We start from the raw sequence: 21,458 nt of genomic DNA, 5'->3' as shown, positions 1-21,458 counted from the left end.
CAGGGTGGTGTCCTTTCCCCGCTACTGTTTAACTTTTACATTTCAAAGCTCCCTCAACCACCAGAGGGAGCCTCGATTGTCTCTTACGCCGACGATTGCTCGATCATGGCGACTGGGAATGGAATTGATGACCTGTGTTCGAAAGTAAACGGGTATCTCTCCGAACTTTCTCGCTTATTCACTGCAAAGTGTCTAGGCCTCTCCCCTACGAAATCCTCTGCGACCCTGTTCACAACCTGGACGAAGGAGGTCAGGCTACCGCTGGGAATTCACGTCGATGACACACCAATTCCGACGGTGAATAATCCCAAAATACTCGGAGCAACATTCGACAGCCTGCTCCCCCTCTGCGCACGCAACCGCTATTGTCAATAAAGTACAGAGCCGCAACAAGGTCCTCAAGTCGCTAGCCGGCAGTACTTGGGGCAAAGACAAAGAAACGTTGCTGGCAACATACAAGGCAATAGGCCGGCCGGTTTTAAACTACGCAGCACCAGTGTGGTCGCCGGGGACTAGAAGGACGCAGTGGATGAAGTTACAGACAGTACAAAACACAGCACTTAGGACAGCGACCGGATGCCTCCTGATGACACCAGAACACCATCTCCACGATGAGGCGAAAATGCTCCCAATTAGGGAGCACAACACGATGCTCTGCAAGCAGTTCCTGGTTGGGAGCCACAGATGTGGCCACCCAAACAGACAGCTGCTTGCAGAGCCCTCGCCAAGGCACGTCAGGAGGCATCTATATGAACTGGCGGACGAAGTCCAGAGGTTCATTAAGCAGCCTCTGGACCCGTCAGCTTACAGATAGGCCCTGAACGGCATTCACAGTGACGCAGTCTCAAGTTATGTAGACTCTAGAACCGTGAATGCCGTTCTAGGCGCACAAACACCGGACATCGACGCGACGGAGCTCCATCTGCCTCGGGAGACCAGAACAACAATAGCCCAACTTCGCTCTGGCTACAGCAGCAGGCTAAACTCCTACTTGACTAGGCTAAATGCGGATGTGCCGAACGAATGTCCGTCATGCGGAGAGACCCCTCACGACTCAAAACATCTCTTCGCATGTCCGGAAAACCCCACAACCCTAACGGCGTCGTCCCTGTGGACCGACCCCATAGAGGCTGCCGTTAGTGGAACTCTACAACGACTGAGATAAAAACCGATCTGGGCGGGGTTGTTGTAGCCGCTACAACAACAACAACTCCTGCAAATTCCAGCTAGTAAAATTTTTGGTTTCAAGAATTTGCAGCTCTCTTGTGTTGTTACGCTCGCGAATTCGTTCTCTTTCGCAAATATTTTGGGTTATAGAATGGAAAGCTTGCAAGTAACAATATTTTGATATTTTGTTTTTTTTTATCATGGACCAAACGAAAAGAAATGGACCAAAATGGCAACCGTGAACACCACCTTGTATAAATTCGTCTTGGCTCGATACTTCCGAATTGATACTGGTATAAAAAAAAGAACGGAAATAAAATTATACGTCTTATATTAATATACATACATATAAAATACAATATTGTCGGCAAAAATAGATATGAAAACCATCAATGAAAAATANGTCCGGAAAACCCCACAACCCTAACGGCGTCGTCCCTGTGGACCGACCCCATAGAGGCTGCCGTTAGTGGAACTCTACAACGACTGAGATAAAAACCGATCTGGGCGGGGTTGTTGTAGCCGCTACAACAACAACAACTCCTGCAAATTCCAGCTAGTAAAATTTTTGGTTTCAAGAATTTTCAGCTCTCTCGTGTTGTTACGCTCGCGAATTCGTTCTCTTTCGCAAATATTTTGGGTTATAGAATGGAAAACTTGTAAGTACTAGAACAATTCGTAACAATATTTTGATATTTTGTTTTTTTTTATCATGGACCAAACGAAAAGAAATGGACCAAAATGGCAACCGTGAACACCACCTTGTATAAATTCGTCTTGGCTCGATACTTCCGAATTGATACTGGTATAAAAAAAAGAACGGAAATAAAATTATACGTCTTATATTAATATACATACATATAAAATACAATATTGTCGGCAAAAATAGATATGAAAACCATCAATGAAAAATATACACACATGTTAACAAAAACTAAAACTACACAGGAACTGTAAAAAAACTAAAATTAACGAGATAACTCGGATTACTCCGGCACAAAAAAATTAGTGTGATGTGCATTTGACCTGTCCGGTTGATTATGTATTTCGACCCGCAGAATCCGAATTTGAAGTCAGTTTGTCCAATATACCTCCTAGAATTCGAGAAAACTGCAAAAACCCGTTTTTTATTGCAGATTTTTTAAGGTTTTTTTTTTTTGAGTTTTCTCGTAATCTAGGAGGTATATTGGCCAAACTGACTTCAAATTCGGATTCTGCGGGGTCGAAATACATAACCATAGGTAGGTCTGGTCAAATGCACATCACACTATTTTTTTTGTGTGCCGGTATTATATATTTTTTTTTTTNACGGAAATAAAATTATACGTCTTATATTAATATACATACATATAAAATACAATATTGTCGGCAAAAATAGATATGAAAACCATCAATGAAAAATATAAACACATGTTAACAAAAACTAAAACTACACAGGAACTGTAAAAAAACTAAAATTAACGAGATAACTCGGATTACTCCGGCACACAAAAAAATTAGTGTGATGTGCATTTGACCTGTCCGGTTGATTATGTATTTCGACCCGCAGAATCCGAATTTGAAGTCAGTTTGTCCAATATACCTCCTAGAATTCGAGAAAACTGCAAAAACCCGTTTTTTATTGCAGATTTTTTAAGGTTTTTTTTTTTTTGGTTTTCTCGTAATCTAGGAGGTATATTGGCCAAACTGACTTCAAATTCGGATTCTGCGGGGTCGAAATACATAACCATAGGTAGGTCTGGTCAAATGCACATCACACTATTTTTTTTGTGTGCCGGTATTATATATTTTTTTTTTATGGATTTAAGTTACTTCATAACGCCTCTTGGGAGAAGTCAAGATCTCCTATTATTCTCAGATTATTATAGGTAAATTCTTTGTTTTAAGCTTTCGGCTGCTGCTGCCAGGCGACATTTTAGACAGAGTAGGTAGATGGTTAAAGCCGGAGCGGGGATCAGGTAGATGTATAACTCGATTTTCGTTTGGATTGCGTTTAGAGCGAGTCGAAAAATTGGATGTAGAGGTTTTATGCGCAACTGTTGTATGGACTATGGAAGAACGTGAATCAGGAGCAATGCTTTTTTGAAAAGATTCATAGGCTTCATCAGTACTCTCATCTGTGCTCCACTCCGATTCATCATTGATGAGAATTTTTGGTGCGACGATTGCTTTCTTTTTAGCCCTCTTGTACAAAGAAAAACGGTTTTTTATACCTGAACTTTGACGTCCAGATCTACGACGAATCATGGTTGCAATGACGCGAGTTTTCTTTAGTGGAGGTTTGAAGGAAGATTTCATCGGTAACTTCGATCCTACGGCAGAAGCGGTATTACATACATTAGTCATTGGTTTCGTGGAAATGCTGGGACTATTAACTGGGAATATCAAGCTTCTTTTAGCCAATGGTGTATTATTTTTATTTTGGTTTAGTTCACGTTTTTTTGCAGAACTCGCAGATGCAGATCTTGGAACAGTTGACAAATTGATATGGGACAGCGCTTTACGCATAGAAATCAACGAACCGTTCTTTCCTGAAATGGGTGTGCGATTAGTTACAGAATGAGGGGTTTGAGCATTTTTACGTGCACTACTCATTTTGCCTTTTTCTTGCCGCTTTTTCTCCCACTGTTTCCCCATTAACACCAAAATATTTTCGCCATGCACATGAAATTCTTGATGCTCCTGTTCTTCATATGCCATTACTAATTCTTTAATTTGTTCCTCGATTTTCGGTAATTTGGTTGCAATAGTTTTTCGTTCTCTCTCCTCTTTCAACAATTGTCCTCCTCTATTGTTGTAGCGTCCAGGATCGCAGGCCTTGGCCTCCAAGGCTTCCATTCGGTCCCATAATAGTTTTCGATTATCAAACAATTCAAATATTTGACGATTATTTTCATAGAACCGTTTTAGATCTTCTAACTCGATTTCATGCAATACCAATAGGTCTTCTGTGTAACAATTGCTGTGAAAGTTGGAAAAACGATTTCGTTCTGTTTCGGATTTTAGAGTTTTATCCCACAAGTCTACAATTTCAGTACGTATTTGTTGAAGGCATTCTTTTATATTTTGGCTTTGTAATGATTCACAACGGTTTAGTTCTTCTTTAAGTACACTGTATGTGCGTTGATTGAATTCCACGCATCCTTTAAATTTATTTCGGGTATTCGGTGATGTTTTTAAACGGCCCCAAAGAGATTCTAATTTCTTGCGCATACCAACGATACGCTCCGACAATGCATGCACACGAGAGCCGTACAACTCCGCCATTCGTCTGAGCGCTGTGAAAGTTTCATCATTCAATTTAATTTGTCTATGATTTAGAAGTCTATCATCTGCATCTGTGTTAACTTGTGCCTCTAAAGTGTTTAAATAATTTTTTATTTCCCTACGCAACAGTGACATCTCGTTCAAACGTTCCATACGTTCCACCTTCAGTTGATCTAAATGACTGCGAAATTCCATTATTTCTTCTTCTGAAGGCAATGGATCTGCTAATAGAGGCCGCGGTGCTTCACCTAACTCCTCACACAAACCCTCCTGTTCAAGTAGCAGTTCGCATATTTCTTCACGGCGCCGTCTCAATTGTTCACGCAATTCAGATAAACTTTTATCCATATCCGACTGTAGAGTCAACAAAGGCACATTTCTGTCTTCCATTCTTGGCAATTGTACTTTTGGTTTCAGTAAACGACACAACGTGTCTGCTTCATTGCGTAGTTCTTCTAATTCATTCTCTATTAACTGTTTTCTTTGAATAGATTCTTCTTTCAATTCTGCGAAAAATGTTTTAACATGCTCCTTGAGTTTCTTAAAGTTATACAAGCATATTTCTTCGTCGAACATTTCCGTCCATATGGAGGCGAGCTCATCCACATTTTCAGCTGTTATCCTCTGCAGCTCGGAATTCTCATTTTCGAAGTCAGCCATTTTATATGCTTTCTTCCCGTTAGCTCTGAAACTTTGCAGTTCTTAATATAAATGCATTCCCATTTAACATATCAACATACCCACGCGATGAAATTATATCCAAAGGGTGCCCCTGTTTTCACGAGCTTTCTTGCCAATAAAATGACAGGTTAGTCCCATGAACCAACGACTATGTTTTTGGACTGTATTTTTGGTTCATGGGTTAGTCCTGTAAGATGTAGTTCTTTAAAGTGACACTGATGCACAGTATAGAGATGTCGGAAAAACATCGATGCATCGAAAATATCGATGTTTTGCTTCGATGCATCGAAAATTTTCCTTTCGATGTATAAATAGTCGATGTATCGATGCATCGATGTATCGATGTTTTTTGAAAACTGACATCTACGGTACATTTGGGGTGTTCACAGTTCGTTCCAAATTGTGTCTGAAAATGTAGACGTCTACATTTTGAGACATTTTTAGCATCAAACTGTGAGCACCCCTTTCTAGCAGTCGTCGCAAAATCGTCTCAAAACTTTGCTGGTGTTGCCAGACATTTCTTGTTTGCGTGCATTGTTTATATGTCGCCTTTCGATTTTGTTTCTGAAAAATTGTAATTATTTAACTTAATTACCAATTCGTAATATTTGTTATTTCTTTTCCTTGATTTGTTTCTTTTCATCAGAAATTGCGCTCAAATTAAATGCAAATACAGAAAACGTGCCCAATAAATAAAAAAAATGTGATTAGTATTGCCATAATGCAACCCTGCTGCGAGGTTGCAAAATGTAGACGCGTAAAAAACATACCTTTGAGTGTGACAAAATGTAGACGGCGTCGTTTTCCAATTTTGTATGGGAAACAACAACACCACAGATTTTACGGTTAGAAAACGTCTTAAAATGTAGACGTCTACATTTTGAGACACTATTTGGAACGAACTGTGAACACCCCAATTGAACGTCATTCCAGTTTTTCAATTGTTAAAAAAAAAGAAGTGACTTTGGTCAAGAAATTTAAATGGCTGCAAAATGTTCCGTTAGAACCATAATTAGCTCAGTTGCAGTAATTTATTTAAAATGTTCTACAATTTTGCTAATGACATATTTTGTTGTGAAACATGTGAAAATGCTATGCAAATCGATGCATCGATCTATGCCCTTCGATGCATCGAAAAATATCGATGTACATTTCGATGCATCGAATCAAAGAAAAACATCGATGTATTTTTGCCACTGACATTCCTAGCACAGTATAGACAGTAGGCAACCATGATCCAACTACACAAGATCTGACAAGATGAAGCAAAAGAAAAAAGTAATTTTCTGGCTGACGTTTGTAATTTCGGCGCCATGTTATTTTCTGTGAAAAGTAAACAAAGAATATGAAGACGAAGCATAAAGAAAAAATGCAAGCAATTTTGTAGCACATGTTTGTGCTAACCAATTTATTATTTTTGTAGGTGTTTTTTGCATCCAATCACCGCACACTTCATTCATTTCATTTCAATTACATTTGCACAAAAAATAACTTAAAAATCACTGAAATAAATCACCGACAAAATAGACATAAAGAAAGAAGCAAAACAAAAATAGCAAACTTCAAAATTACGAACGTCACATACTTTTTTCTCAATTGCTATTACAAATGGCTGCTTCTCAACCGGTCAGATCTGTTCTAATTGGTTCAATTACAATGTCGATGGAACCCACGGGAAAAAGTCCCTCAAAACATACCCAAAACTACTATATATGCATCGATAATAGGTAACTATGAATAGAAAAAAAGTTATCGAAAAATCTATTTAACAAACATTTCTGTTTTATTTTCAGAGGCTATTTCTCGTTTACCTAGTACAGAAAATTCTGAAGTACAATTTCGCGCTGCATTCAGGATCCATAAAAAACGTTATTTTAAAAACTCATCACTAAACAAAACTATATAATTTGGATTACTCAGTATTCGATTTAATCCAATATTCTACTTTCAATTGAATGACTGACTGAATTCTAGTTCTTTTGTTTTAAGAAATCACCATTTATGTTCAAATTACTACTTGATGTTATACTTAATTCACGGTATTAATGGTATTTTAAGAGGAATTTTATTCCCAGCATTTTATTTTCAATTCCAATTTTAAGGATTTTAATGTAACTTTCTTTTGTGTTGAATTATTTATTATTATTTTCTTAGATTTGTTTTAAATGATTGGCCTTTGAATTCTAAATTATGAAAAATGTTTAACAAGCTCGGGGCCCAGCAATTTAATAAAACTCAAATATTTGTTCTATACATATTTTAGATTGTCGATATATCGACATCACTCTGAGGTCATCCTCAGGAGCTGTTGATTACCCCAGGGCACAATGAAGAGTTCCTGTGTATGAACTCAGATTGAGGTCGAAACACATATCGACAATTACAAATATTAAATAATAGGACGAAAATTTGAGTTTTATTAAATTGCTGTGCCCGGAGTTTATTCAAAATTTGTATTCACGGGCGGAATTCACTGAAAACACCTTCGCTGCTCTCCCCACACCAACCGACGTCCACCTTGTTGAACGTAAGTGCCACAGGGCTGTCACCGCTGCTGCAGCTCGCTTCGTACCGGCAGGAGCATCTGAAGACCTACAACTTCACCTCTGGTGTGAGTAAGCTTTGGTCAACCGTGAGGTCACTGTCCAATCCGACGAAGCACGACGACAGAGTCGAAATTTCTTTCGGCGACCATGCTTCGTCGGACCCGGAGCGCTGCGCGAGCTATTTTAGCCTGCAGTTCATATTGCATCCTCCGGTGGACAAAGCCAAACGTCGAGTGTCCAGAAGGCTGCACAAACTGCCAACAACCTGTACCCCCTTTCACTTGCGGTGAAGTTCAGGTGGCCATCGGGAAGGCGAAAGCCTCCAAAGCCATGGGTCCCGACGGAATATGCATGCTGATGCTGAAAAATTTGGGTGCTGCGGGTGTAGCGTACCTAACGGAGGTCCTCAACTTGTCCATGGCCACTCTCATCACCCCAGACATTTGGAAGGTGGGGAGAGTCGTCCCACTGCTCAAACCGGGGAAACCTGCCAACATAGGAGATTCTTATCGTCCGATAACACTCCTTTGCCCGGTAGCGAAGACACTCGAGGCCTTACTACTCCCGTATTTCTCAAACCACTTGACCCCAGCGAAGCATCAGCATGGTTTCCGTAAAGTGCACAGTACAACAACAGCACTTAACGCCATAAACACTCAGATAACTCGTGGCCTTAACCGTAAACGTCCGTGTGAGAGAACGATTCTAGTAGCGTTGGACCTGTCAAAGGCTTTTGACACTGTCAGCCATTCCACGCTGCTAGTAGATGTAGAGGCTTCCTCTCTCCCACAGAGGCTCAAACGGTGGTCAGCGAATTATCGGAGTGGTCGACACTCGTCGTTAATGTTTAGAGACAAATTGCACAGTACAACAACAGCACTTAACGCCATAAACACTCAGATAACACGTGGCCTTAACCGCAACTGTCCCTGTGAGGGAACTACTCTAGTAGCGTTGGACCTGTCAAAGGCTTTTGACACTGTCAGCCATTCCACGCTGCTAGTAGATGTAGAGGCTTCCTCTCTCCCACAGAGGCTGAAACGGTGGTCGGCGAATTATCGGAGTGGTCGACACTCGTCGTTAATGTTTAGAGACAAATTGAGCAAACTTAAAAAAATAAAACAGGGGGTTTCACAGGGTGGTGTCTTTTCCCCGCTACTGTTTAACTTTTACATTTCAGAGCTCCCTCAACCACCAGAGGGAGTCTCGATCGTCTCCTACGCCGACCATTGCTCGATCCCGGCGACTGGGAAAGTAAACGGGTATCTCTCCGATCTTTCTTGCTTCTTCACTGCAAGGAGCCTAACCCTCTCCCCTACGAAATCCTCTGCGACCCTGTGCACAACCTGAACGAAGGAGGTTAGGCTACCGCTAAGAACTCACGTGGATGACACACCAATTCCGACGGTGAATAATCCTAAAATACTCGGAGTAACATTCGAGAGCCTGCTCTCCTTCTCTGCGCACGCAACCGCTATTGTCAATAAAGTACAGAGCCGCAAGAAGGTGCTCAAGTCGCTTGCCGGCAGTACTTGGGGCAAATACAAAGAAACGTTGCTGGCAACATACAAGGCAATAGGCCGGCCGGTTTTAAACTACGCAGCACCAGTGTGGTCGCCGGGGACTAGTAGGACGCAGTGGACGAAGCTACAGACGGGTCAAAATACAGCACTTAGGACAGCGACCGGATGCCTCCTGATGTCACCAGAACACCACCTCCACATGAGGCGAAAATGCTCCCAATTAGGGAGCACAACACGATGCTCTGCAAGCAGTTTCTTGTTGGGAGCCACAGATGTGGCCACCCAAATATACAGCTGCTTGCAGAGGAGCCCTCGCCGAGGCACGTCAGGAGGAATCTATATGAACTGACGGACGAAGTCCAGAGGTTCATTAAGCAGCCTCTGGACCCGTCAGCTCACAGACAGGCCCTGAACGGCATTCACAGGGACGCAGTCTCAAGTTATGTAGACTCTAGACCTCTGAATGCCGTTCTAGGCACACAAACACCGGACATCGACGCGACGGAGCTCCATCTGCCTCGGGAGACCAGAACAATAGCCCAACTTCGCTCTGGCTACTGCAGCAGGTTAAATTCCTACCTGAGAGGGTTAAATGCGGATGTGCCGAACGAATGTCCGGCATGCGGAGAGACCCCTCACGACTCGAAACATCTCTTCGCATGCCCGGAAAACTCCACAACCCTAAAAGCATCGTCCCTATGGACCGACCCCATAGGGGCTGCACGCTTCTTGGGGCTGTCGTTAGTGGAACTCGACGACAACGACTGAGTTATCAGCCGATCTGGGCGGGGTTGTTGTAGCCCATACAACAACAACAACAAAACCGCAAATTTTTGAACGCAAATTCATTCTATAAATCATGTCGTTGTGTTAAATTATACTCTTCGTTTCGCGTGATCTTATATATTTGGTTTATGGGTTCAATGTACCATATATTAAAAAAACATCGATGTATCGATACACCTAGTGGAAAATGCTCGATGCTTCGAAGGAGAACATCGATATTCTCGATGCATCGATATTTTGGCTACATTTCTAATTTGCGGTCTATGGTAAAATTCACCCAAAAGTTAATTATTGGTTAACAACTAACAAGAATAACTTTGTGCTCTTAAAATACTAATTTAATTACCTATATAAAGCATGATACTAAAAATATCATGATAGAAAGTAACTGAGGAAAACGAAATTATATTATTCGATTAGCGTGATCAAAAAAGTGTCCAAGATATGGAAACTAGCACCCCATTAGGAGGCACTGTGCCTAACGGCGACCGAATATGTCGAGTTTGTTTGCAAGAAAATGTTGAATTGTTCTCAATTTTTAAAGAAACTTATAGTAGTGGCGTCACTATAGCGCATATTTTATCGGAATGTATCCGGTACCCCATAATAGCAGGCGATCTAAAACTTCCGCATCATATTTGCTCCTGTTGTCTGGATAAAGCCCGTGCTGCCTACGATTTTAAACAGCGTGTGGAAAAGGCGTATGTTTCATTACTGGATCAGGTGGCAGAAAATATTAAGTGCAATACAAAACAGGGGATATCATCCTCTCGACTTAGGGATTATGGTACACAAACTGATAGACTCAGCTTACATCCTTGTGAAATGTGTGAAATGAAGTTTTTCGACTTGTTGGAACTTCGCCAACACCGTAAGCAGTTTCATCACAATAGCAATTTGCAATGTCGAATTTGTGGAATACGCTTTGAACGCATCAGACAGTTGCGAAGCCATCTGGTACACAAACACCCAAGTGTTGGTATTGCATTGGATATACAGTGTTCAATATGCCGGAGACGCTTTTCACGTAGAGAGCACTTAAATCGTCATTTGCGTAACGTACATCGCCAACCTGAGGCCGTGAGGTGATAAAAAAAAAAAAAAAAAAAATCAATGGTTTTAACTTATTTCTATCTTTGAATACGTACCTTTTTAGTATTAGAGTCTCTCTCAAGGAGCCAGAAATCGAACTATCTAGTCATAAAACTAAGGCACATCAACCAGCTAAACCAAAAGATGTGGAGGTGAAGATGTAAGTAAAACGCGTTGTCAATTTGTAATACATTAAAAACATTTTTTTATTAAGTTTGGAAAAAGAAAAACAGTTGGTGGAAAGTAACTTTCAATTAGAAAAAAACACTGGTGCCGCCGAAAACGAAGACTTTCTGGTTTCTTCCCATTTTCTTGAATGTGGGCAGCATGTGCATGGCGAGATTGAAAGTGATGTAAATATGATTACTAACCCAATTTCGAGTGATGAGGAAGCCAACGACGGTATGGAATTACCTGATGATATCTTACCTCAATTAAAATTAGAGCATGAACCCGATATAAAAGGTATTATATTAATTTTTATATTCTATTTATACTAATGAGTATTTAGTTAAATGTGAATTGGATGATTCTACGAATGGCTTCGACATGGCAATGATATCACCCGATTGGGAAAGAAGTAATTCGCCGGTTAATAAAAGTGCAATCAAACAAGAAAAAAGTTTGTTCATACCCTTGGGTGTGGAAAATTTATCTACACCGAAGAGAAACTCAAGCTCAAATGAAGAGAACAACGACTATACCGAGCGCCGGCGTATAACCGAAGTTGTTGACGAGTTCCTTGCAATTGATGAAACAGCTAATTCAGAAAACCGTTGTTCGAAATGCCAACGAACCTTTTCGCGTCACTGCCATCTGCGGCGTCACATGCTAACACACGTTGATGAAAAGGCACATGCGTGCACCTACTGTCCGAAACGTTTTGCACGAAGTGACCACCTTAAAAAGCACGTTATGAACCTGCATCAAGCAAAAGAGTTCAAGTGTGATCATTGCAATAGTGCGTTTGCTCGTTCAGCCGAATTGACGAAGCATATTGAAACACGACATGGTAGCGATCCTCAAGCTCATAAGGTGCATGACTGCGAGTATTGTGGCAAAAAGTTTACAAGCCGAACTTATCTTCGTAAGCATATCTTAATGCATACCGATCGCGTTTTTGCTTGTAAATTTTGCGAAGAGACATTTAAAGAACGTAAGGCATTGCGTGAACACGAGAAAGGTCATCATAGTGACCGACGGAATTTTCTCTGTTCGGTGTGCGGAGAAAGTTTCGTCCGTAACGATTATTTGCGTGTACATATGCGGCGACACAATGGCGAAAAGCCGTACAAATGTCAGTATTGTGGAAAAGGTTTTCCGCGTGCAACTGATGTAAAAATACATGAAAGGTATCCTGTTATTTGTTATACAGCTTAAATTACGATAGAGAACAATATTGTTACATTTTAGATATCATACGGGCACGAAACCTAACTTGTGCACTCTATGTGGTAAGGGTTTCCATCGCGCCTACAATCTCACCATTCATATGCGCACACATACAGGTGAACGACCTTTTAAGTGCGAAGAATGTGGCCGTGGATTTGCTCAGAGCAATGATTTGAAAGCTCATATACGCCGACACACTGGTGAACGTTTCAAGTGTCCTGAATGTGATGCTGGTTTTCTGCAAATGTACGCACTGCGACAACATGCACAGGCGGTGCATGGCATACATATGGAGCCTTCAACCGGACGCTTGCAAAGATTTGCTCCTCTTGAAACAACAGTGACAGCGGGGCAGCCACTTGCAAGCAGCAATTTGTCGCATTCTATTGGTGAACATGCACAGTTGTTACAGCAGCATCAACAATTGTTACAAGCTCAAATTTCTAGTGCTATACTAATGCCACAGCCACCTTCTTCTGTGTAAAACCAAGAATTAGCCTATTTACCGACAGCTGTCATATTGCTTTGGGGCATTGTATTTGCATACATAAATAGTTTTTATATGGTATTCATAGTGAGTTGAAGGTAAGCTTATTTTGTATAATTCAATGATCAATTCAGTATCTGGTATGCAGAAATTAAGTTATTAATCCATATGAATAAAGCTTAGGCAATTTCCTTTTCTAAATGTTCGGTTAGTCTAGACTTAACTTACGTAAGAAAGTTTAAGCTTTTGCTTGGAATTGCTTGTTTGCTTATTCAAGGTTTCCAAGCTTAATTTTAAGGACCATGCTTATTTTGCTTATTTCTATGTATAAAGCTAAGTACGGACATTTTAAGGAAACGGTCAAGAAAAAAATTGCTATTGTGTGGGTATAGTAGCGTCCGAGGAGTTTTGACATCTGATATTTCACAGCTTGCTGCCTAACCTTTTCCTTATGAAATAATGGAACGAGCATATACATACATATTTCTATTGAAAACAAGGGTGCGTTGTGCTCTTCACAAACAAACTTTACTAAACCATGGTAGAAAGCGTAGCAAAATTCTTAAGAACTTTGTTCTGCTTAAGAAAAATTGGCTCATATCAAACAGGTAGTAGCATTAGATTATTGGAGAGATTAAAAATAATTTATCTCAAATGGAGAATAACGAATATTTAAAAAAATTTAAACGACCAGCGCAGATCTCTATTACTTGAAAATATCAGCGACACTTGGTTGTCTTTTGTAATGTTTCAACTCTCTAAATAAACTGAATAAAAAAAGTAATTTTTAAGCAAAAAATAAAACCGACTTCAATTCTCATAAAGAAGTTTAAGATTAGCGTTAATTTCTTTATGATCTGACGATGGGATTTAAACCAAATTAAAATTGGGCTACCTGTAAGGTAACACCTTTCCTTTAAAAAATAATTATAGAAATCGGTTAACGTGGTCCAAAGTTATGCGGTAACATACATAAAAAAAATCCGACTAATTGATAACCTTTCTCCTTTTTGTAAAGCCGGTTAACAAAACATTAAACTGTACTTAAAATTTTGTTGTTATTTTTCGAACATATTTGCAAGCATATTTACTAATGTTTTAGGGCTTATCTAAGCGCTTAAAATTGTTTTTTTTTTCTTGGCTATTTTCTTCGGCCCTTTTGGTTACTCAACACCTGAACTTAGCCAGAAGTGAAACCATTTTTAAATTAAGTCTAGATTAACTGAACCTTAAAAATGTCAGACCTTTTACTTAATTTTAATTGAATAAGTACAGTAAATCGAAGGCTGAGTGGAAGATCGACCTATCTCGGCAGCCAGTTCGAAAACGTCCTATCTCAGAAAACTTTTTCAAGAACGCCCTACTTCAGAATTTGATTGAAAAACGCCCTATCTCAAAATTTGGTTGAAGAACGCCCTATCTCAGCTTATTTTCAATGTATTTTCGTTTGAGATCGGGCGTTTTTGAACCGAATTCTGAAGTAGGGCGTTCTTGAAAATTTTTCTGAGATAGGGCGTTGTTGAAAATTTTTATGAGATAGGGCGTTTTCGAACTGGCTGCCGAGATAGGTCGATCTTCCACTCAATGTGGTGTCCTCAATATGTGATTTACTATCTATTAACAGTTGCGTTCGAGAACACAAAAATGTGTAATAGTTTTTCCTAATTTTTACAAGTTGGCGTTCGATAACGACAAAAAATTATCCATCACACAAAAACAGAGAGAACAAAAGTTCATTGTGGTGCTGGAAAAATTGTAGCCTAATGCTAATAAGTAATCCAATAAAAATTTTGGAAGAACTTTCTCAAACCCAGTGAATAAAACTTTATTGTATTGTAACCGAATATTTATGGGAAAAACTTTATTATTGTGTAGTTGAGAGTCTCAACTACAACAACTCAACTTGAGACATTTTAAGAGTAGTTCTAAGAAGGCTTAGTATGAGATGCAAATTTTTTCTTAGAAAGTTCATTATTTGCAAGTCAAATGCATAATTTTGGTTTTGCACAATTTTACGCTGATATAAAGTTTTGGCCGTATTTAAAAATGAATAAATGTCGTGTTACTCTTATTTACCTGTTTATTTTATTAAACGATAAATCCTATTTATTCAATTCAAACTTAAATATTAGTTAGAGAGTCCTTTAACATAAAGTAATCTAACGAAATATGGAAATATTGATAAAAAAACCTCCAGATACTTACAGAAGTGGTCCATTAATTTATACTTTAGTATTCATGGGATGTCAAACGAACGCAGATTAGTTGTAACCAGACATTGAGTAACCGGCCCTTAGGGCCGACCTGTTGCACCATTGAGTATATCGAACTCATGTGTTACGATTGGCCCAACGGATGTGATTTGCCAATATTATTATGCGTTAAAGCCTCATTCGAAGAAACCAGGGTTGAGTTGTGCAGTGGTAGATCTCAATTCACCACCTGTCGAAATACCCTAAAAGCCAGTTTCATGAAAGCAATTTAATGAAAGTTTATTTTTTGAATGAATTTAGGGCCGGTTGCTCAATGTCTGGTTAACACTAATCTGCGGTTAAACATCGTTATCGACGTTTTCGTCTCCATGCATATAAACGGACGTCGATAACTATGTTTAGCCGAAGGTTAGTGTTAACCAGATATTGAGTAACCGGCCCTTAATATAGAACCTGACAGAAAAAAATCTTTCTGTTGAACAAGGATACGCATTCATTTTGAAATTGCCACTAACTATAAGATAAAGTTTCTAGGGCTCATTCACTATAGATCCGGCTNCGGGCGTTTTTGAACCGAATTCTGAAGTAGGGCGTTCTTGAAAATTTTTCTGAGATAGGGCGTTGTTGAAAATTTTTATGAGATAGGGCGTTTTCGAACTGGCTGCCGAGATAGGTCGATCTTCCACTCAATGTGGTGTCCTCAATATGTGATTTACTATCTATTAACAGTTGCGTTCGAGAACACAAAAATGTGTAATAGTTTTTCCTAATTTTTACAAGTTGGCGTTCGATAACGACAAAAAATTATCCATCACACAAAAACAGAGAGAACAAAAGTTCATTGTGGTGCTGGAAAAATTGTAGCCTAATGCTAATAAGTAATCCAATAAAAATTTTGGAAGAACTTTCTCAAACCCAGTGAATAAAACTTTATTGTATTGTAACCGAATATTTATGGGAAAAACTTTATTATTGTGTAGTTGAGAGTCTCAACTACAACAACTCAACTTGAGACATTTTAAGAGTAGTTCTAAGAAGGCTTAGTATGAGATGCAAATTTTTTCTTAGAAAGTTCATTATTTGCAAGTCAAATGCATAATTTTGGTTTTGCACAATTTTACGCTGATATAAAGTTTTGGCCGTATTTAAAAATGAATAAATGTCGTGTTACTCTTATTTACCTGTTTATTTTATTAAACGATAAATCCTATTTATTCAATTCAAACTTAAATATTAGTTAGAGAGTCCTTTAACATAAAGTAATCTAACGAAATATGGAAATATTGATAAAAAAACCTCCAGATACTTACAGAAGTGGTCCATTAATTTATACTTTAGTATTCATGGGATGTCAAACGAACGCAGATTAGTTGTAACCAGACATTGAGTAACCGGCCCTTAGGGCCGACCTGTTGCACCATTGAGTATATCGAACTCATGTGTTACGATTGGCCCAACGGATGTGATTTGCCAATATTATTATGCGTTAAAGCCTCATTCGAAGAAACCAGGGTTGAGTTGTGCAGTGGTAGATCTCAATTCACCACCTGTCGAAATACCCTAAAAGCCAGTTTCATGAAAGCAATTTAATGAAAGTTTATTTTTTGAATGAATTTAGGGCCGGTTGCTCAATGTCTGGTTAACACTAATCTGCGGTTAAACATCGTTATCGACGTTTTCGTCTCCATGCATATAAACGGACGTCGATAACTATGTTTAGCCGAAGGTTAGTGTTAACCAGATATTGAGTAACCGGCCCTTAATATAGAACCTGACAGAAAAAAATCTTTCTGTTGAACAAGGATACGCATTCATTTTGAAATTGCCACTAACTATAAGATAAAGTTTCTAGGGCTCATTCACTATAGATCCGGCTCATTGTTGCCACCAGGGAACTTCTCATGGACATAACACTTTCGTTCGGTTATTTAAGGCGGCAAACGACCACCAAACCATATTGTTAGCTGATGAATGTGCAGTACAAATCGTAAATGTGGATTGTTGGAGAAACTGTTGGACCAAAATGTTTAAATTAAAAATCGAATTTTGGGCGAGACGAAGTTCGCCGGGTCTGCAAGTACAATATACTTCAGAAATTGTGTGATCCAAACCAATTTAAAATATATTAAAACTATAAACAGCTCTATGATTTTGTTCTCAGAGATCGTGCCAGCTGAGTATTCAGATTTTCTTTCACAAGTAAACCCAGCTTTCCGAGCGTGTGTTTAGCAGGGTTCGTATTTGCACACACATGCGCAGCACATCCTAATATTTTACGCTCACACACGTGTGCTGTGCATATGAAAAATTAAAAGCTTGCTCACATCACATGTGTGTGCCGTTTGGTAAAAAGCACGTGCACATGTGTGTACCTTATTAACCGACTTCCAAAAAAGGAGGAGGTTATCAGTTCGTCGGAATATTTTTATTTTTTTTTTTTTTATGTATGTTACCGCATAACTTTGGACCACGTCAACCGATTTCTTTTGCATCGGAAAGGTAGTGTCTCAGAGGTGGTCCCATACTAATCTGGTTGAGATCCGATCAGTGGATCATGAGATATATATATATATATATATATTTTTATATGGGAGTTGAAGTCGGTTTTTTTTTTGCTAAAAATTACTAGTTGTTAGTAATTTTACGCGTTCTTTTGCCACCTTGTCTGACTGAGAGCGCGACAAAAATGTGCTGAACACTCTTTGTTCGAATCAAATCGATTTTGATTTTCTGTTCGAACGACTTGAGGATTCGGGTTGCCGCGTTCTCATTTATATGCGTTTGCAGCGAATTGCATGTGTTATTTGCCCCCAAAATCGTATGTAGGCAACAATATCATCAGCTGTTTGCTACAGCCGTACTTCAGCACCCTCCCCGCAAAAATGTTTTGAGAGCAAATAAAAAGTTGTCTGGACACGAACGGTGAACGCGCCTTAACTCAAATCTTAAATTAATTGTTTAAAACATACAGTGCCGAACAGAAATATTGGCACAGTGAATTTTTCGCAATATATGCAAAGTTTTTTATTCTAATTTATTTTCGATAATTTTTTATAAAAATATTGTTCATTCTACACCAGAAAACATAATAATAAAATATCTAAACTTTGTGCAAACCTCAGGAAAATTCACTAAATTTGCACACTAAATTGCAACTTTTTATTCAGATTAAAAAAAAAATTCTAAGTATGCAGTTTTATAGCCCATACAAATAATATAACAAAAAGCAAGTTTGAAGTCGCTAGAAAATCGCATTGATTTTTGGTAATTTTTTTTCACGCAAGTTCTTCCATACAAAGTAATTCGACAATTATTTTTTGTATTTTGAATTTTCCCGAGTTTTACACAAAGTTTAGAGATTTTATTATTACGTTTTCTGGTGTAAAATTAACTATATTTTTATAAAAAATTATTGAAAATAAATTAGAATAAAAAACTTTGCATATATTGCGAAAAATTCAGTGTGCCAATACTTTTGTTTATCAGTGAATGTTTTCTGTCATATAAAAAAAACAACATATCACTTTTTATTGAATTGTCTTTCCAAAAATAACGTTTTATAAAAAAATTCTTTTAAAAATATATTATGTGCATGTGCATGGGCAGAAATTTGTACAAAAATCGGCACACACACATGTGCATGCGCTTAATAACAAACAGCACACACACTTTTCTGTGAGCAGAGTTTGTTTACCACTTATGCACACATGTGTATGAGCAGTGAGTGCAAGTTGAATGTGTTTCTGGCGTGTGTGTGAGCAGAGCATGTGTATGCAAATACGAACCCTGGTGTTTAGTACTCACCATGAACGAAAGACACAAGATCACGTAAGAACAAGAGAGTGAAAAAAGTAGATTTTTTTTTTAGCGGGTTCTACGCCATCTTGTTTCACTGGAAAACGAGCGAAAAGTAAACAAAGCAAAGAAAACAACGAAAACCTAAATTAGCCAAAATTATTGTCAGCCACTGTAAGCGCACAATTTAGGTAAAATGATGCAATAAAATGCTTAAAAATGTGTTGTCATGTTGAATTAACTTTTCTTTACTTAAATAAAAGTGTAAAATAGTGGTGCTTGTGATGTAAACAAACGCTCAGCTGACGAACCCGCTTTCGCAAACTTTTTTCTCAAAACCAGTTACAAATACAACGTCGCGTTCTTACGTGATCTTGTATTTTTGGTTCATGAGTACTCACGACGTTAGAACTGCATAAAATTAACAAAAATTGTTTAAAATTAGTGTCTAGCCGCCAAAAAGTAAGAAAACAAATGCAAAATCATACATTTTTCACAATTTTCTAACATTTCGCTACACCATCGAAAGCAAAATTGTGTTCGACAGAAAATTCGATACTCAACGAAAATTTCGACACGGTTGCATAGCTCATAATACGAGTTTCACTTTCGATCTTCGATAACCAGCGAAGATCGAACATCGAATGCAACTCATAATAAGGGCCAATATTGAAATTGGATTTCATTTGGGTTAACGAAAATGACAACTGTGAAAAAATATCTACCAATACATTCAAACAAATTTTCAAATAAGCATATGTACATTTTTTGTTTTGTCTATCAGGATTACTGTATACTCTGTATTAAAGGATTCATATTTCCTATTGAGGGCCCGTTTTTCAGTGCCAGTTTAAACTCAGTTTAAGTAAACTGTGTTTAAATTGAACAGCTTAGTTTAAACCAGCCAGATGGGGCGTTTGAACTGAGTTTAAACCGCGGGCGTCCACTGAAAAACTGGCCCTGATTGACATAAAAAATTTTGAAATCGGAACTTTCGTTTTCGAGATATTTGGATTTAAAAAAATTTTGAGTTTGACTTTTGACCCTTGATAACTGCCGTTATGCCGTTATAATTGCTTTTAAAACCTCTATCGACGTCCTTGTTCAAAATTCGTCGCCCCAGTTATCGTAATCGTGCCGGAATCGGAAATAATTTCCGATTGCCAGAGTGCAGAACACCAACACTCACTGGCGTCCCTAAATTGGAGCGCTAAGCGTTGCGTTTTCCATTGTCAACGAGGGTCAGCGCGCGTTATCCCTAAATCAACGCGGCGTAATTTTGACGTTTTCTCATTTCCTCTCGTTTTTGTTATCGTTTGCTCTTTAACTTTTTGTCCTTTCTCTTGCTTTCCATCTTCTGCATCCAACTTCAATACGTAACGCTCTGTCAAAAATGAAAATTCCATTTGCTCGGCGCTAGCACCGCGTTATTGTGGGATGCTCCATACAAATTGTACGCGCATGAGGATTTTTGACAGTTTGGTGCTTGACGCGCCAATTTAGGGACGGCAGTCAGAAACAAACCCGATTCCGATTCGAATCGGATTGCAGAACATACGAGTTCCAGCTTAATTCTCTCAATTTCCCGTTCTTCCTCTTCCTGATAATTATAGCTGATGCCAGATAAAACTTTGTTGCGACTTTTATAACTTTGCCAGTAAGGCGCCAGGCGCAAAAGGCATGCCACAATGAACGCCAAGAAAACAATTTTTTACTGCTTTTTTACTCGTCAAAATTACTGAGGATTTTATATATTTTGCTTTAAAAATATCAGCAATGTAATTAGGTTTTATATTTCTACGTAAAATCTCGAAACAATATAAATATTAAACCGGCCGATTGTCAAAGCGCGCAAAAAGATGGTAGTTGGTCACCTTTTCGCTTCGCGCTGCAGCTTCAACGATCTATGTGGCATGCTTCGTGCATTTTCATACAATTCATCTTATCTGCCAACGCGAATCCGTCACGTAAAGCGAAGCAAAAGTTTTATGTAGCATCACCTTTTCTGGTAGAAAAGTAAAGAAACAAAGGTGCTATCGAGAATTAAGCTATCGATAGTTTAGCAACATTAAACAGCTGATTTACTCGTAGTTTGTCTGTAATACTTTTTAATAAAAATACATATATCGACTGTTCAAATAACGATGTCAAAATTACTGTCCATGAATTTAAGATCAGGTGAAGCTGCGCGTATATTTGCACGTTTGAAAACAAATCCACCAACATGCAATAATTTAGTGCAAAATAATTTGGAGCAACGACAACAGTTCCACCTTACGCCATGCTGTAGTGAAATACGTAAATTAGCACGATTACGTGTTGTAGACAACAGTGAAATAGGTAAACGTGCCATGGCAGAGGGCAAACCACCACGCTGCATTCATGTTTACAACAAACGTTCTGTGGGCTATATTGGAGATAAGGTGCTTGTTGCTATCAAAGGGCAAATGAAGAAAGGAATTCTAGTTGGATTGAAACAGAATCAGAAGCCTAAAATTCCAAAGTTTGA

The 21,458-nt window shown here is 38.7% G+C and overlaps 3 protein-coding genes and 1 long non-coding RNA gene across 5 annotated transcripts in view; 3 read left to right on the top strand and 1 right to left on the bottom strand.

Annotated features, from left to right (window-relative positions):
• Nucleotides 1–7,304, top strand: part of LOC108365212 (uncharacterized) — a 15,110-nt gene extending 7,806 nt beyond the window's left edge. Inside the window, exon 2 of the long non-coding RNA XR_001847892.1 lies at nt 6,909–7,304. This is a non-coding gene — a long non-coding RNA (uncharacterized LOC108365212). The remainder of the gene's footprint in view (nt 1–6,908) is intronic.
• On the bottom strand, nt 2,953–5,375 carry LOC108365211 (protein regulator of cytokinesis 1-like). Of its 2 annotated transcripts, none has more exons than XM_017619197.1 (2): nt 5,175–5,375; nt 2,953–5,125 (listed from the first exon to the last, which is right to left on the bottom strand). In XM_017619197.1, the coding sequence occupies exon 2, from the start codon at nt 5,092–5,094 to the stop codon at nt 3,022–3,024; it is 2,073 nt and encodes a 690-aa protein (XP_017474686.1). In that variant the 5' UTR covers nt 5,095–5,125; nt 5,175–5,375; the 3' UTR covers nt 2,953–3,021. The 2 variants fall into 2 exon arrangements, with proteins under 2 accessions (XP_017474686.1, XP_017474685.1); XM_017619196.1 differs by having other exon boundaries at nt 2,953–5,119.
• Nucleotides 7,305–9,803: 2,499 nt separating the features above from the next.
• Nucleotides 9,804–13,775, top strand: LOC108365209 (zinc finger protein 43). The gene is made up of 5 exons (XM_017619194.1): nt 9,804–11,055; nt 11,127–11,222; nt 11,277–11,527; nt 11,574–12,414; nt 12,476–13,775. Exons 1-5 carry the CDS (start codon nt 10,415–10,417, stop codon nt 12,936–12,938), a joined length of 2,292 nt encoding a protein of 763 aa, XP_017474683.1. The 5' UTR covers nt 9,804–10,414; the 3' UTR covers nt 12,939–13,775.
• Nucleotides 13,776–20,991: 7,216 nt separating this feature from the next.
• mRpL14 (mitochondrial ribosomal protein L14) overlaps nt 20,992–21,458 on the top strand; it is a 1,814-nt gene continuing 1,347 nt past the window's right edge. Inside the window, exon 1 of the mRNA XM_017619198.1 lies at nt 20,992–21,452. Within this exon, the coding sequence (XP_017474687.1) occupies nt 21,094–21,452 (359 nt within the window). The 5' untranslated portion in view covers nt 20,992–21,093. The remainder of the gene's footprint in view (nt 21,453–21,458) is intronic.

Source organism: Rhagoletis zephyria, unplaced genomic scaffold, assembly GCF_001687245.7.
Source record: "Rhagoletis zephyria isolate East Lansing unplaced genomic scaffold, Rhagoletis_zephyria_1.1 Rzeph_scaffold_01802, whole genome shotgun sequence".
In the NCBI taxonomy this organism is placed as follows: Eukaryota; Metazoa; Arthropoda; class Insecta; order Diptera; family Tephritidae; genus Rhagoletis; species Rhagoletis zephyria.
The sequence above is the reverse complement of the archived record's forward strand: the minus strand, read 5'-3'. Positions and strand labels throughout refer to the sequence as shown.